General features: G+C 40.2%; 1 protein-coding gene across 10 annotated transcripts in view; it reads right to left on the bottom strand.

Moving 5' to 3' along the window:
• RBMS1 (RNA binding motif single stranded interacting protein 1) overlaps positions 1-17,368 on the bottom strand; it is a 531,713-nt gene that overhangs the window by 147,957 nt on the left and 366,388 nt on the right. For all 10 annotated transcript variants that reach the window (XM_073634059.1, XM_073634061.1, XM_073634058.1 and 7 more), the window contains exon 2: positions 1,191-1,366. In XM_073634059.1, coding sequence (XP_073490160.1) covers positions 1,191-1,366 — 176 coding nt within the window. The remainder of the gene's footprint in view (positions 1-1,190; positions 1,367-17,368) is intronic.

Genomic DNA, 17,368 nt, shown 5'->3' with positions numbered 1-17,368 from the left:
AATTTCGTCAGAAAGAATAACTTATATTATTCACTGCAGGCGGTTTCCATCTTCATTGTGGGCATTTGAAGCCCACAAGCATTTATTTCCTGGATGTGGTGAATGCTGTGCTCCCAGCATTCACCGCTCGTTCCCGCACATGCTTAGTGGCATCCTGGGAAGCCTGAGACTAGCTCCCAGGAGTCAGAGAGGCTAGAAACACGCCTACTCCCACGGGAGGAGAACCAGGAAGTGCAAAGAAGAATAGAAAAATAAAAAGTAATTACGGCAATTTAAATTTTTTTAAATGGCATGTCAGCATCTAGGCAAGGAAGAGAATACATACAGATATTGTTCAAAATTTGGGTGGAACCCCACTTTAATAGCTACAGCACTGCAATTTTAACTGAGGAAGTCAAACACAGCAACTTAGTCTCATATTTAAAATTTTAGGGTTGTCATACCATTTGGAAAGACCATAGGGCTTGCACAATAGTCTGGCGTTTACTTGCCTAGTACAGTTTTAGAACATTTTTAATGAAATAATCCAGGCTAAGCTAATACAGATATATAGAACTGGACCACACACCGATCTAGGCTAACTTTTTTTTTTTTTTTTTAACTAAGCAACACATTAGAGCAACTACGCTGTGCAGTCATAACCCTCAGAAACCTATCAGAGACAAGAAACAGGAAAGCCAGGAAAAAGCAGCGTTAAAAACATGCTGTTAGCCGCGTGTTTAAATAGGGTTTTTTGGCTTTTTTTCCCCCCAGTAAAACACTCCCTATAATGTAAAAATGCCTGAAAATGCCAGACAAAGCTAAAACGCTTGGTAAAGCTTTTGGCATTTTTCACGTTTACAGCTCAACAACCTCTACTCCTGGATGTACAGGCTGTTTTTTTTTTTCTACTGCCCCTAAACACTTATGCCTCTGAAAGTGTATGTGTGCATGGACACATAGGGGCGTCTGTTTTTAACTGCCTCTAAACTCCCCCTAACAGCAGCTGTAAAAACATCCTGTGTGCATGAGCCCTAAGGGTTACTGCACTACAAATGCTTTTCTTTAGCTTACTGTATAAACATCTCTTGTTCATATTCCTTTTTAAGTGGGAGGCAACAAAAAAATGCCACCAATCACACTGCAGAAAAATTTGTCATTAATGCAATGAGACCATAACACAAAGCCCAATGATAAATAGCCATACTTACGGTTGACATAGCTTCACTAGGTCCTGGTCTGTGGTGTTTGGAAGGAGTCCTCGAATATACAAATTCGTTTTGCTTAACTGATCCCAACCAGAACTGCTACTGCTACTGCTGCTATTGTGGTTGCTGGTTGTGCTGGGGCTTGGAGGAGCCATGGGGTGAGCAGGCACAATGGGTTGCTGAAAATCAAAGAGAAAGAAGGTCCCATTAATAAGAGAGTATTTAGTACTGTCCGACCTAAAAAACATGGCAATCTGAAAAGTAAGGCGTTAAAAACTCCATGGAGACTGACAGGCAAGAACGATAACCGGGGCACAAGAGTTAAAATTATATAAAATTCACAATTCTGAAAGCAAAAAACAGACTTCTGGGTAATGACACTTTAGCTTTTTATTTACTTATAACAGAGTGCTTATAGTACAGAACACATTCAATGCTTTATAGACACGACATAAATTAACATGAAGAGTCAAAGAGTTAAAAAAAGTTAAAAAAAAAAAAACCTAATAGGCATACAGTGAAAAATGACCGAGTGCTATGGATTAGCCAATTGCAGAGCAGCAAACTTTGAGGCTTAATTTGTCCGATTAAAACATTGGACTGAGCCATCAGAATAAGACTGATGTCAGATAGGTGATTCTGTTGCTAGAGACAAACAATAGTAGGATCTCCAACAGGCTGCCTGTCTGTCCCCATGAAAAAAAAAAACTGCTCTATAGCCCGGCGCAGCAAAATGTTGCTCACCCTGAACCTCAAAACACCAGCAATGGGAGCAAAAGCCTGCTGCATCTGGCTACAGTGACTTCCATAGGGCCAAACAGGCTGCTTCTTAGTAACTTCACTGTGGATGTCAAGACATTGCAACGACAGGGTTGCCTGTCGGACATCGGTCCAAGGCACATGAGTCACAAGGATCAGTGCATCAAGCAAAAGGCATTGCTTATCATAAAAGATAATGTCGGTGGTCTTAAAAAAAACCAAAACAAGCCAAAAGAGCCACCTGCTGGCTCAAAAGCAGGAAGCAAAATGCTGTACTAAAAGCTATATTTCGTTCTTCCATGTTATTTTCCAGACCATAGTAAAAACACAGAACCACTACACATTCCCTTTTACAAAAAGCTAATTAACCATTTAGCAACTGTGGAATAGACTGGAAACCAGCAAGCGCTCCAGGTAAAGGCCTGTTGGATATTAATCCATGCTTAAACCAGCAGCTCTTTTTCAGTGAAGCACCAATGTTCATGTATAGTACCAGACAACTCCCAGGAACCAGGCAACCAACACAAACACATCAACTGATCCAGCGTTTGACTCTAGCCTAGCAGCATGTGATTGCAGGCTCCTAACGAACGTCTGCCGGGGCCCGGATTATGCAGACCTGAAATGCACACTAATTGCTCAGTTACAGAACGATGTAGTAACATTACAAAGAGCTGCATACAGGAACATTACCATGAAATCCTTCCAGCAGTCTGGTGCCATAAAATCAGAGACATACCTCCACCAAAAACGGCCACAACAATTACACGGTCTTACGTACGCATCGACCGAATGCGGTCCCTATCCCATTGCTAATTGCAAACTATCTATAGATCTATATTGACTGCCCGGTTTTATGGGTCATGTGTCCGGTTTACTGATACAGCTGACGAGCAAGCCTCAGCGAGTCATCTATCATTTTTAGCACAAGTGATACAGAAAATGACATACGATCGGCAATACAACACTGCGCATATTAAGTCATTATGCGTCTGCCTAATGGGGCTTTGCCCTTTTCGGATGCTAAATACAGAGTGCATTCATCGTCAAGGTTTCCTAATAAAAGAAAAGCTTTTGCGATGGGAGATCAGGTTGTCATTTCTGCTAGGTCCAAACTGCAAGATCTGGGCTTCTGTCTACTGGATTGTAAGCTTTCATGAGTAGGGCCCTCCCAGCCCTCTTGTATTAAATTGAAACTGTACAGTCGGTTTGCTTTGAAAAGTGTTGAGCAAACGGTGGTTACTATAAAAATCCTGTATTATAATACAATTTTTTTATTAGATTGCCACGACTTACACTATTATCAAAAAGTATTGGGACACCTGCCTTTACGCACACACAAACTTTTTAATGGCATCCCAGTCTTAGTCTGTAGAGTTCAATATTGAATTGGCCCACCCTTTGCAGCTATAACAGCTTCAACTCTTCTGGGAAGGCTGTCCACAAGGTTTAGGAGTGTCTATGGGAATGTTTGACCATTCTTCGAGAAGTGCATTTGTGAGGTCAGGCACTGAGAAGGCCTGGCTCAAAGTCTGTTCTAATTTATCAGGTGTTCTATCAGGTTGAGCTCAGGCCAATCAAGTTTCTCCACCCCAAACTTGCGCATCCATGTCTTTATGGACCTTGCTTTGTGCACAGTCATGTTGGAACAGGAAGGGGCGACCCCCAAACTGTTCCCACAAGGTTGGGAGCATGAAATGGTCCAAAATGTCTTAGTATACAGATGCCTTAAGAGTTCCCTTCACTGGAACTAAGGGGCCAAGCCCAACCCCTGGAAAACAACCACACCAGAATCACTTCAGAGGGGCAGCAGTCCCTCCTGCACGTGTGAACAAGCCCTTAGTCAGAAGGTCAGTGATCTGGCAAAGAAGGCATCTTCAAGACAGTGCCAGGAAACTGGCTTTTCCTACTATTGGTTTTCACTCTTAAAGCTTGCAGTGAGCATCCAAACAGTTTTTACATCCTAGCAACTAGGGCAGGACATGGAGATTGCCAATAGAGGAGCTTTTCAGCCAGGCTTCAAGTGTGGCCCAAATGACCTATAAGCACAACAATAAAATTAAGGAACATTTTACAAAAGCTGTACAGTTATCTACTGGAGCCCCTTGACTGCATAGACTATTTTCTGGAAAAGATTTTGCTGCTCAAGTCACATGCATTTCATTCAAGAGGATACAGTCAGTCTGCTCAACTGTCACACTTTAAGAACATTATAACAGAACCAAGAAGCTTTTCAAAGCCAGAGGCCATCCAGACCAGCTGACAATTAAGAGGATCCAAACAAATTATGCTTTATTAGAAAATCTTAATGGAAAAGCCTTTCAAGTTGAAATCAATCTTTTTACTGTGTTTTGGCCAGGCGTTCAAGATACAGATGAGGTAAAACAGAAAAAGAATAAAATCATATCACTTAAACAAGGTTAGAAAAGTCAAATTTAAAATGCGTACAACTGACATATAACCAATAGCAGCCTTTACTTTCCAAGACAGCATGCAGTAGGAAAACACAATTACATAGCAGATTTAAAGCGTTCTTATCAATTAACTAAATGGGTCAGTCATAGAGGAAAGTGATTTACTGACGCTGTTCAGAAAACTAAACCCTTCCGGTTAAAAACAAACAGAAAAAAAAAAAAAAAAAAAAAAAAAAAAAAAAAGCACACACACACACACACACACACACACACACACACACACACACACACACACACACACCTCTGCTCACAAACTCTAGGCCACACTCAGAACCGCGATTATTTTTCCCTACATACATGTCGTCTTACTAATAGCTGCAAGCATCTTCAACTGAAAGGAAATAATGGCTGTTGAATTCCAATCCACGGGACCCCGCAGCTGAACAAAAAAAAAAAAAAAAAAAAACCACTCTACAGATCAACTTCTGTTCAACTGCCATGTCATATAAAAGCTGCTCTATCAGCTGCTGCAGCCAACGGCTACAGCCCTGGTCTGTGTACTCTGACAGTGGGAGAGCCTCCCTATAGTGCAGCAGAGATTTCCCCATCCACCACAAAATGTGTGTATGGAGGAAAAGAGGTTCAGGTTTTTTTTTTTTTTTCGGTCCCCGATGTCCTCATCAACCAACCATGTCAGCAGTTGTTAGGATGCTGGTGGCTGCCCGGTCCAGTGCCCAAGGTTGCACAATGAAAACCTTTGGCTTTGTGCAACACAAAGCAATCTTGATCCATTGCTGGCTTGTACACAATTGTTGGGCAATTGGGAGCAATTTTTAGGCATTCTGCCAAGGCACCCCTGGAGGAACCCAGAAGGCAGCCTGGTTAAAAAAAAAAAAAAAAAAAAGGTTTAGGTGAGCAATTTTTTTGCCCCTATGCTTCTTTGTACTTTGCAAAAATCCATTGCATATCAGCCACAACTGAAATTCAAGTTGACATAAGTACCTGTTTTGGCTGCAGAACTAACAAGCAAAGGGTATAGAAAAATGGTTAAGGTTAAGCTTAGATTTCAATCTAAACTGCCCTGCCTCTGAAAAGGGAACAGCACTCACACTGGCTTCTGATAAGCTGTGAAGAGGAGATATGTCAACTCCTCACTGCTGGTAATCCCATAAATGCCACAACACAACTGCAGATATTGCACATGGTTTTGGGGAGCTTGCATTGCAACCCCATTTGCTTGAATGGGTTGTGTTCTGCCATGGTACTGCCGGCATGGCAGAAGCATTCATTTTTTGTGGCGGCCACAAAGCAAAGCACCACAATTGTGGCATGTAAACCCCTCTGTTCAGGGGACAGTTCAAGGAGTTTAGGGGGCACAAGTTTTAATTCCCTACAATTGAAAATCTAAACAAGCCCCAAAAACAAAATCCAGTCTGCAACAATCTGCAAGTAGGACCCAGAACTAAAATTGAATGGAACATCTAATTCCTGTCTGTACCTTCCTGTAAAAAAGTTCTTCACTTCCTACAGGTCAAAATGATGATAGGAAGCGGTGGTGGGAAATTTCCCCAAAGTAAGGGGAACTCCCATCTTTAACAGTTGACACCAGGAAAAGGATTAACCATTGGAAGACTTACACTCTTGCTCTGTAAATTGAATTTCCCAGTGGGGACAAGGATACTATTAAAAAGTGAAAAATTTTAAAGTTCTCACGTTAGGAGGCCTAGGGTGCTAAAATTGCTCACATTCATATTTACTCATTTCTGTTTTGACTAGAGCACGTCTTCCATTCCTACGATAGAGGTTATTTCTCATCAGCTTGGACGACATAACACATTACTAAACACGCATAATAAAAAGTCAGACACACGTAAATTCCACATAAATGAAATAAAAGCACTGGGATAATGCCCAGCATGTGTGAACCTCCACAGGACACACAAACACAACCAGTGTTTTTGTATTAAGTTATCAGCCCGTGATGCCAGCCATAATTAATGGGAAACACGGTGAACAGTGCCATAGAATTCTACAAATCAGACGGCTCTCAGATCTATTCAGCAAGGAAGGGTTAGAAAAGAAAAGTCTCCTCTGCTTGGACTAGAGGGGATTACCACGGAACATGATGAGCCCCAAGGGGTGACAGCACTGCCTGTGGCTCTTCCATTTTTAGGAAAAGCTCTTCAAGGGTAATGTAACTCAGTGAGGCTATTATGGGAATCTTTGTCAAGGGGCCAAGATGTGCCACCATTCATACCATTCTATCTTTTACGCAGCATTTTTATGTCGTTATTTTGTATTTTGCACATAAAATCTGCAAAAGCATGTTATATCTATGCAGCAAAGCAGATAAAGATTAGAGGCATAGCTCATAAATATCTGAATTGATAATGTAAGGCCGGCTGAAAGAATCTGATCAATTAAATAAGATGGCCATTCATAAAAGTGAACCTGCAAAAGCGTTCATTGGTTATAACTTATTCCCATCCCAAGTCCAGGATAGCAGTAAAAACCCATCAGGAAGTAAAAAAAAAAAAAAAAAAAAAAAAACAAACTTCCCCACTCTAGCCAAAACTAGAAAAAAAAAAAAAAATTTGGGGTTGATATTTACATTTAAGTGGTGGCCAAATTAGTTTGGGGCCAATCTGTCCAATTCAGTAGCCAACAGGAGCCAGCTTTGACCTCAGAAGTCACGTGCCAGCTGTAATTGTTAAGAAGCATTGCCTGGTTTTGGAAAGTTGTCCAACCCTGCTTTTAAATGACATCTATAAGTTGGCCATACACCAGTAGAATATCTCCATCTTTGTAACGTTTGATTTTTTTTTTTTTAAATCGTGGGGTCAAATTGACCTTCGTTTTTAAAATGTAGCGACAAAATTTGAAGGAGCAGAATGGAAATTTTTTCTTAAACAAAAGTCAAAATTTTGCTCTGAAAAAGTATACTTGTTATAAAGCCTGTGTGATGCATCTGGGATCCCATTCAAATTGCAGGTCTGGATAAAATTTCAAGGGCCTCTGAACATGAGTTGACTCAATGATGGCAAGGAGGAATGTTCTGAATCAAATTTTCCCTGAAAAACTAAACAAAAATCTCTATGGCCCGCTTAAAGCCAAGACTTAGGCCTGATTCACACCTATGCATTTTTAGTGCTTTTTGCATTTTGCAGGTTTGCACTACAGTCCATATAACATGGTTTCCTATGGAACACATTCTGTAGTTCAAATCTGCAAAATGCAAAAAAGCACAAAAAAATGCATAGGTGTGAATCAAGCCTAAGGCCTCATGCACACGAGACGCTGTTAAACTCACGTTCAGAGGCAGTTGGACACTTTTTTCAACTGCCCCTGAACCCATTCAATGTTATCCTATGTGTCCATGTACACAGTCTCGTTTTTTGGATTTTTTTTTTTTTGTTTAGGCAGTTGCGTTTAACCTAGTTTTTCCAAAAGCAAAAAAATGGGTTCAGGCGCAAAAGTTTTCCACATTTCAGACACGGCTAAACGCCAGTACCGTGTTTAGCCACGGTTGCGTTTATAAGTGTTTTTTACAACCCGAACTTGGGGCCCCATATTTCGGGGCCACTTGGTGCTAGGAACCCCAAATTTGGTATGCGAACACAGTGGAACTACCACATATCCATATTTGGGGTTCCTAGCACCAAGTGGCCCCAAGATATGGTGCCCCAAATTCGGGTCACAAAATGACATTCTCTGCTGTAGAAAAGTGCTTGACATTTTGCGACCCAAATTTGGGGCCCCATATCCCAGGGTCATTTGGTGCTAGGAACCCCAAATTTGGTGTGCTAACACAGTTGGACTAACACTACAACATATCTAAATTTGGGGTTCCTAGCACTAAGTGGCCCCAAGATACGTGGCCCAAAATTTGGGTCGCAAAATGTCATTCTCTGCTCTGCAGACGCTTCTAGACGCAAACGCGGCATGCAAACTCGGCAAAATGGGCGTTTCTAAACACTGGTTTCAGCTTTTAAAAACCCGTGTTCAGCAGAGTTTCCACCAGCGTCTCGTGTGCATGAGGCCTTAGAGGGTGCAGCATAAACAGCACAGATTTTTTTTTTTTTTACACTGGCTGCAACACTTAGCCATTCACTGGCCTGGAACAACCAGGCAGCCATTTAAGCCTCAGTAATCTGGACACCCATCCGGCATGCTTGTTCAAGTCAGTGACTCACTAGGTAATACCTTCGGCATCCCTTATCCTTGCTGCTGCTGTTTGCCTGCTCTTTTGGGTAAGCAACCAAACTTCTTTCCTCCCTCATTTATGGGTAAACCATATAATACATTACATTGTATTGTTATAGATGAACTGTCTATAACTCCTCCTGAAAAAGCTGTTCATGTCAAGGACCCAGAATACATCCAAAGAGTAACCGCACCTTTTAGCAAACATCAGCTTGTAATAAGAATGTTTGTAATGTTTCTCTAATTATTGTACTTTTATGGACATGTGTCTGTTTTTAACGATGGATAAATAAAAAAAGTTTATATATTCAAGACGTTATTGTAATCTTGGGGCATCAAGTGATAATTTCAATTGCAAGCATGATCGGGCCCCCCCAACATTTTATCATCATTTGTGTTAATCTTTTGAGGCCTACATTTTAGTCACCGGGCAATGAAGCCAGGAAAGAGGACAGCCCTAGAATTTACACCTTTAAAACCAAGCAAGCACTGGCTTCTGCCATTTTGCTAGGTTCCTTTAAGGGGCCAGATACACGCTAAACTATTTTAGGTACTGGCTTCTGATATCGCCTGGGGGGTTAAAGTAGGGAGATATCCCTAAAAGGGCTGCTTCGCTGTTCAATTGCTGTGACCACTATTAAGCTAATGAATTTTCTAGGAGCACTAGAAATGGTTAAGACTAGCTGCAAAGGAGCCCGACTGGGACCAAGAAAAGACCATTTTAAATTGCTAAGCAAAAAAAAAAAAAAGTGTACCCTGTAAATGAAGATGGCCAATACATAACTGATGGGTGAGGAGTCCATCTTTCTCAAGTTGGCAATAGATGGATCAAAATGTGTGGTTCAGCAGGGACAGAACGAATTTGGATCCATGTGTGGCCACTCCTGCTCAACAGAAGTTGATCTAGCAATCAACTTCCATCGAATGTGCTTACTGGAAAATTCTTGTCAACCATGGGCTGCAGCAACTGATCAGTATATTCTGCAAGCGGAGAGTCCCCAGTGTCAGAATAAAAGGACTCCGTGGGGAGGATTCCTCTATCCATCTTAATAGTGTGGCCTGCTGGCTGAATGAAGGAAAACAATTAACCTATGGCCATCTTTAAAGAGTCATGGCTGCTGCGTGTATCCAACGCTTCTAACTGTGTCAGATGCCTGGTCTACTGTTCTGGGCCACTATTCATCCCTCCGGCCAGCATGTAGAACCACACTGGGCAGGCATCCGACATCCTGAAAAAAGGTAAAAAAAAAAAAAAAAAAAAAAGTGTGGGATGTAAAAAGGATTAAAAGGATGCTAAAGATTCTGGAAGAAAGTGGAAACTGGACTTTCAGCCCACTAGAAAAGTATTAATCACTTTCTTGTACTGCTTCCAACTTATTTCTTCATGTCTAGCGACACAGTCACTTTAGTGCCAACAAAAGCCATCAGAACCCTAGAAATATAATAATTATGGATGGAGATTATTCTTGAAAATAACCTGTGGGTGACAGGTACCCTTTGATGACCTACTCCGCTTCATTTTTAAGACAAGGTTTCGCAATATAACTGCTCTTCTTGCTTACTGGTGTAATGATTTAGGCCATAACGAAACAAACACTTGTAAATCTTGGAGTTGCTCATGCCCATATAAAGTTAACTTCAGCAAAGGAGCTGCAATCAGTGTTTTCAAACTGCAACATGTTCGAGTATGTGGTGGGTGTACACAAGACTGCCAAGCTTAAATAAAGCGCAGCCATCATGTAACACTGAAAAAGTTAGACTGCAGCGTATAGTTCTAGTATCATTCATAAATCTTTCCCAACTAGGTTTTTGCAACCCTTTTAGGACCCGCTACATCCAAAGAAGTGTAAAGCAGCAACGGTAAACTCAGAATTGTCATCCACACTACAATGTTCAAGCGTTTTGTAACAAACGCATCTCAAAATTTGCTGAGAAGCATGACATATAGCCATTTGTCCCTTTAATCCCTCAACCAATAAGAGTTCATCATCTGCATGAGAATATCTTAAAGCTGCAAGCTCTGATGAAGGGGCACTTCCACACTGTCGAAATGCGTTGTTTCCCTTTGTGGATTTTTAGCAGACTTTTTTTCAAGGCTCATGCAAATCAAGCATTGCAAAGATCGTATATGATTTGAATTAAGCAAAATTATAGCAACCTATCAAACTTTACTTTGCTATATTTTCTACTAACAAGACCGTCTTGGGTAAATGCTTGCTGTCTTGCAGTTTGTTTTTTTCAGTGTTATTTTGGTTTATATTCTAAACTCCTTTGGGGAACTAATACCAATATATCCTGTCTGTGCTAAAGATAATAATTTCTATACAGAATAAACCGAATGCTTGCCATACACAGTGAGATAATGAATGGTTGATGAACTTAATAGTTTTGAAATTATGGTTTCTTTATAAAATGACAGATTAAAAAAAAAACAAAAAAAAAAAAAAAAAAAACACACAACAACACACACATACACACGTCCAATCATGGTTTTTAAAATAAAAAATTAATGTAAAATTGATATCTGGAAGATATGACTATTAAGAGTACAATAATTCGATTTAACACTCATTGATGGTTTGAAAAAGTGTATTGCCAGCATAACACTAAATTCTTACCAGTGATGTGCAATAATAAAGGGGATAAAGCGTATGCTTTGCAGCATAGGGTATAATGGTTCAGCATGCGGCCCTTGTTAGGAAAAATTCTGAAACAGGTTCTCTTGTAGGTGTAACTCCTAAGGGATCGAATATCTCACAATCACACCCCGCATAATGCAGAAGCCGGCTCCAATGTATATATGAAAAGCAGCTCCATTATTCAGACAGAGTTGAGGTTTCACAATGAACATTCCCCAGAGTCCGAAGGACAGAAAAAAAAAAAAAAAAAAAAAAAAAAAAACTAGACTGATGCAAAAGAGATAGCGGATGACAGATGACATGTTCTTCGGCAAAAGGAGCACAACTCCAAATGACAGGATATAGAGGGAAAAATATCTTGATCGACATCCATTCAAAAAAACTCTAGAGATCACGTACATCTTGGGGTGACAGCTAAATTAAATAGCCTATAATTCACTGCATTATTCTATGAGGAAGTGCCAAATTCACATTCCAGGTATATTGGGATACATTCTTTTAATTAAATGTATAAAATATAGGCAAACATGAAACGGCAGCAAAGATGTTGTACGTTGTGTATTAAAATGTACGCAAATCCGAACAAACTTATTTGCTCCATTTTGTTGTGTCTAATATACCATTTGAAAGGCTTTGGCTATATCTGTTGTCAGAAATTCTCAGCTGTCCTGTGCACACATCCTGTTATCTCAAAAACCTTAATTAGCCCTCCCAGAGCTGATCTTGCAATACAGAATAATTAGTCCTTATTTTGGAGGAGCCTGGGATGAATTCAGTAGTTTAGCAAAATACATTTGGGCAGGGCTGACACCATTCAGTTCACAAAAACGCTAGGCGTTAGAAAAAGGAAATCAGGAGCAAAGTGCTTTTCTGGTAGAGCAGGTAATTTTCTGTATTTGCAGAGTCTATGAATAAAACATGGGTATGTGTGCATGCATTTTTTTTTTTTTTTTTTTTATCTTGACATATTTAAGGGAGCATACGTTTTGATGAGTGGAGTCTAAAGCCCTGTACACATGGGCAGAACGTCGTGAGACATTTGCCGGTACAAAAGATACCGGCCAACATTCTGCCTGTTTGTATCGGCCAGCTTCTGTTGGACATGCATGCTGGAAAACCAGCAGCCGACCGACCCTCGATCAATGCTCTCAGCCAATGGCAGAGAGCGCTAATCGCAGTATACTGGCAGGGGGGCCGTCCCCCTATCAGAACACAACAGCTCAGCAGGAGAGATTGCTGGACTAACCTTGCATAGTTAGTACAGCGGCTCCCGACCGGTCAGTTTTTTTTTTCGTGCAACCGGGAGTTGGGGGGGAAAGCTCCTAAAAAAAAAATCAATCAAGTTTAGGAGCCGCTAGTGTACATGAAGCCTAAGAAGACCACAGCAACATCTTAAGAATTCAAAGTCTTATTGATTCCACAAAAATGCAACAGGCAGCTACTGCATTTTGGAAGGCCCCCTTCATCAGGGCCCAAACGACAAGTTATGTTTAGAAGACTCAAGGCCTCCGAATGATCAAATCTGTGGCAGGAGATATAAAAGAATGCAGGCCGTGTGTTACACGACAAGGTCTGCGGCAAAACTACAGAACTTTTCAATTTTTCTGCCGCCACCACTTTTGTCCCCACTGACTAGAGATCTGCTTCCAATGCCCAGTTTTAATTTTCTTTTATTTAGTCTTTTTACTATTGCTATGGGCCGCTTTACCAGACATATGGCCACTAATGCCCCATACACACGATGAGATTATCGGACGAATGATCATCCGTTTGTTATTGCATGCTAATCTCAGATTGAATCTGATGAGTTTACTAAAGTCACTAAAATTCCTGCAAGACAGAAAAAAAAAATTCGGAAGTGATGTCATGTGTTGTAATGCATTAGTATTGCATTTTCGAACGATAGCTGTACTGATGAAAACGAAAAAAATCTCATGCACGTTCGATAGAATAATAAAAACGGTCATGATTGGCTCTCGAAAGCCCTGTACTAATGAACCGATTATCGTACGATCGCTTAGAAAGCGGTATTTTCCGTACGATTTTCTGATCGTGTGTACAGGGCTTAAGGCTCTATACACTTAAGCCCCATACACACTATTGGAGTTTCTGCAGATTTTTGCCTTCAGATTTACCAAAACCATAATTAACATGAGGTCAAACTTTAAAAGTTTTGTATGCAATTAGGCAGGCCATGCAGAAAATCTAAATTGAGTGTAAAGTCCCATACACACCATTTTATATTCGGGTTCAATTAGAGTTTGGAGAGTGCAAATCAGCTGTGCATGGTAGCCAATCGTCCAGCTTCTAACTTCAGCTTGTTCAATTAAGCTTTGCCAATAAAACCTGAAAGCTGATTGGTTTCCTGGTACAGCTGCACCAGATTTTGCACCCTCCAGTTTTAGTAAATCAAACCTTCTATCTAGGAGTTTTTGGTTCCAACTCCATGCTAGGCCACTGATATCATCCCGATTATCTGGGAGTCTCATTCACACTTCAGAAATCATACTTGGATTGTGTGTGCCTGGTTGGGCAACTTCCACCACCAACTGTGACAACCTGAAATACGAGAAGCTGTGTACGAAACACCAAGATTAACTGCAGATAGGGGTTTGTCAATCACTCCTGCTTTGAGTCACAAATAAATTAGTCATTGGCTCTGCAATCTTTTAAAGCAAAGACCCCTTTCACACTGGAGGCATTTTTGGGCTAAAAATAGCATCTGTAAAGCGCCTGAAAAACCAGCTCCCCTGCAGTCTCAGTGTGAAAGCCAGAAGGCGATAGGCTGGCAGGGCACAAAAAAAAAAAAAAAAAAAAAACACACCACTTCTGCAAGCAGCATCTTTGAAATTCATTGAAATGAATGGGCAGCACCACCAAATTGCTGCTTTGCGGGTCGTTTTAACCCCATTTCGGCCGCTAGCGAGGGTTGAAATGCACCCTGCTAGCGTCCGAAAACCTCCGCAAAAACGACGCCAAAAATAGCAACGTTTTACCATCAATGCCCGCTCCAGTGTGAAAGCAGCCTAAAAGGATTATTTTGTCTTAAATCTGAATGGAGTTTAGCTTTAAAAGATTGCAGAGACGATGATTCTGCAATCTTTTAAAGCTAAACTCCATGCAGATTGAAGACAAAAATATTGCAGCTGTTTTCCTGGCTACATAATGAAATGGAAGCAGTGCAAGTACCTGCATTTGACTTGAACTACAGCAGAGCTCAGACCTGGAGACAGAAAATCAGGACAAAACCACTCAGTTGTGCTTCAGTGCTCATGCCAAGGAAAAAAAATGCTGATAGAATGAGAGCGCAAAGTGACGCCAGATTAAATAATCACTCGGCTGTTTCTACTTTTACTGTAGAATCAAAGGCTGGGGGAGGAATAATACCTGCAAGAGGTACTGAGCTGTCCATACTTTATAGGATTACATACCACAACTAGCCTCATCCGTTTGGTCCAGCCATTTTCTACTAATCTCCATCAAAAAAAAAAAAAAAAAAAAAAAACAAAAAACACACACACACACACACACACACACACACACACACACACACCACCACTAAAAGTGGAAGCTCCGATTGTCTGCCTCCTCCTCCTGTGTACCTGGTTTTGACAGTTTGGCCGCCCTCCTCCTTCCTCCTCTGCCGGGCCATTCACAAAGCGCAGCGCACTTCACGGAACTGGCCATGAAGCTGCAAGGCTTCACTGCCAGTTTCCCTTAGCCGAGATGGCGGCAGCAGCACCTGAGAGACGATCGAAAAATCGGCTTGGGTAAGGACAGCTGGATTCCTGCACAGGTAAGTGTCCCAATATTAAAAGTCAGCAGCTACAGTATTTGTAGCTGCTGACTTTTTCTGCAGGAGCCAGAAGCTCCACTTTAGGCTCGATTCACACCTATGCATGTTGCTTTTGAGCGTTTTTGGAGGGTTTTTTTTCATGCTTGCCACGTTTTTGAGCCGCGTTTTTGCCGCGATTTGCGTTTTTTTTTTTTCTTTTTTTCATTTTTTTTACAGTCTTAAAAAAAAAAATTACAAAAAAAAAAATAAAAAAAAAAAACGCAGCAAAAACGCAGCAAAAACGCAGCAAAAACGCAGCAAAAACGCAGCAAAAACGCAGCAAAAACGCAGCAAAAACGCAGCAAAAACGCAGCACTTGCGTTTTTGATGCTTGTCCATTGAAAACCATTACATGCAAAACGCTGCTTTTTGCATGAAAAAAAGTCCCCGACCCTTTCCAAAAACGCTGAGATACAAAAAAGCATTGATGTGAACATGTTCCATAGGAACCCATGTTAAAAAATTCCCGTGCATTTCTGCAAAATGCATCAAAAAACGCGCTAGTGTGAATGGGGCCTTAAACATGGTAGGATAAAAAAAAAAAAAAAAAAAAAATTCTATCTAAATATATCTATATCTATCAGAATGTCAGTATCTCTCTCTATTAATCTTCTAGCTAGACTAGACTACTTATTTGCAAGTAAAGTTAAGGGGGAATTTTCACAATGAGTCACTTCCACTCTGATATCACATGACTAAAATTCTTGAAAACTCCATTTATAGCAGTATTGGAATTTATATTAAAATCAAAGGAGAAAAAGGATTTCTGCTCCAGATGTGTACAATTTCCCCCCCCATAAAGTTCATTTTGTTTTTAATGTTCAAAGGGGGGGGGGGGGGGGGGGGACAAATCTCTATTATGATTTTCTTCTATATCATTTTCAGCACTAATATACATCATTAAACTTTTTTTTTTTTTTTTTTTTTTTAGACCAAAAGTTTAATATATTAGTTTAGTTGGGCAAATGCAATAACACTGGATATGGATATTTCATACTTACTGCTTGCAGCCAAAAAGTTCTAAGTAAGAGAACTAACTTGATTAGGTTGATTTACAGATGTGTTGAAAAAGAACTGGAAAAAAAAAAACAAAAAAAAAAAAAACAAAACACACACCACGTTTAAAAAAGTGAAAGTCCCAACCTAAATGCTACCTACCAGGGAGTCAGCAAGTGTGAGGTAGTGCTGGGCTTTCCCATTAGCAAGCTCACCATTGTTACAAGCCAAGTGCCGTTCAACACTGCATTTTTTTTTTTTTTTTTTTTTTAAATACAAAAATCAGTAGGTAAACCCCCCCCCCCAAAAAAAATAAATAAATAAAAAGTCAAACAAAACACAAATCAAAACACTGCAATTTATTATTTTTTTTTAAATGGTCAGTTTAGATGCAACCCGTACTTCAAGGAGAACTTGTTGAGGCAAATGGCTCCTATACGGCCCATGTACAGTCAGTTTTTCAGCCTACACAAATGCCAGTTGCAGCCTTGAGAGGTGCTTGATTAATTCTCTCTTCAGATAAGCGGCTGTGGGTGAACAGGATTATGATCCCATTGAAGTGTGGACCTGCCTTCCTCGGCGCTGTTTAGCCTTCAAATATACAATGGACAAAGGACAAATGACAACTTGTTTAAAAGGTCCGCAAAGATCAACGGGGAGATCAAACGCTAGTCTGGCAAAGAATCAAATAGGACTGATGGCAAAAAAAAAAAAAAAAAAAAAAAAAAAAAAGCGCATTTCAATGACAGGTCCTAGCCGTGTTCCTTCTGCCAAGAGAAAAGCTGACAAACTACTAAATCGTATTTATGTAGGGGGGGGGAAACAAACAAATAGTCTGGTCTGAAAAATAACGTTTAATGGCATCAAACAATAGAACACAAATATTGTTACTGTCTGCCGTTCCTTTGAACAGATATTTTTGTTTCTTTTAAAAATCCAAACCCGGTGTCAAACCAATATTTACAATATGGTCCAGGGGAAGAGATATAGAATATCTAAATTTTTTTAATTTGTCTAAAGCCCAAAAAAAAAAAAAAAAAAAAAAAAATTACAAGCATTGTAACGTTCTGGTTAAACGATTCCAGAAAAACTAAAAGTTATAGCCCTATCTAAAAATAAATAAATGTAAAAACAAACCACACAAAATCATAAATCTTCAGATTAGGCCAATACATTTCTATGTACTGCAACTATAGATCTCTAGATTATCTATTTAGGCATCAACATAATTTTATACGAGTAGTCGCGACAGTGTAAAATAGATAATCCCACACACACCTATATCTGTCTAGATTTCGATGTGTCCTCTCAATCCAGCCATGAATTTCCTTCCTT

This window comes from Aquarana catesbeiana, linkage group LG06 (genome assembly GCF_042186555.1).
Source record: "Aquarana catesbeiana isolate 2022-GZ linkage group LG06, ASM4218655v1, whole genome shotgun sequence".
NCBI lineage: Eukaryota > Metazoa > Chordata > Amphibia > Anura > Ranidae > Aquarana > Aquarana catesbeiana.
This window is presented reverse-complemented; position numbering and strand designations above follow the sequence as displayed.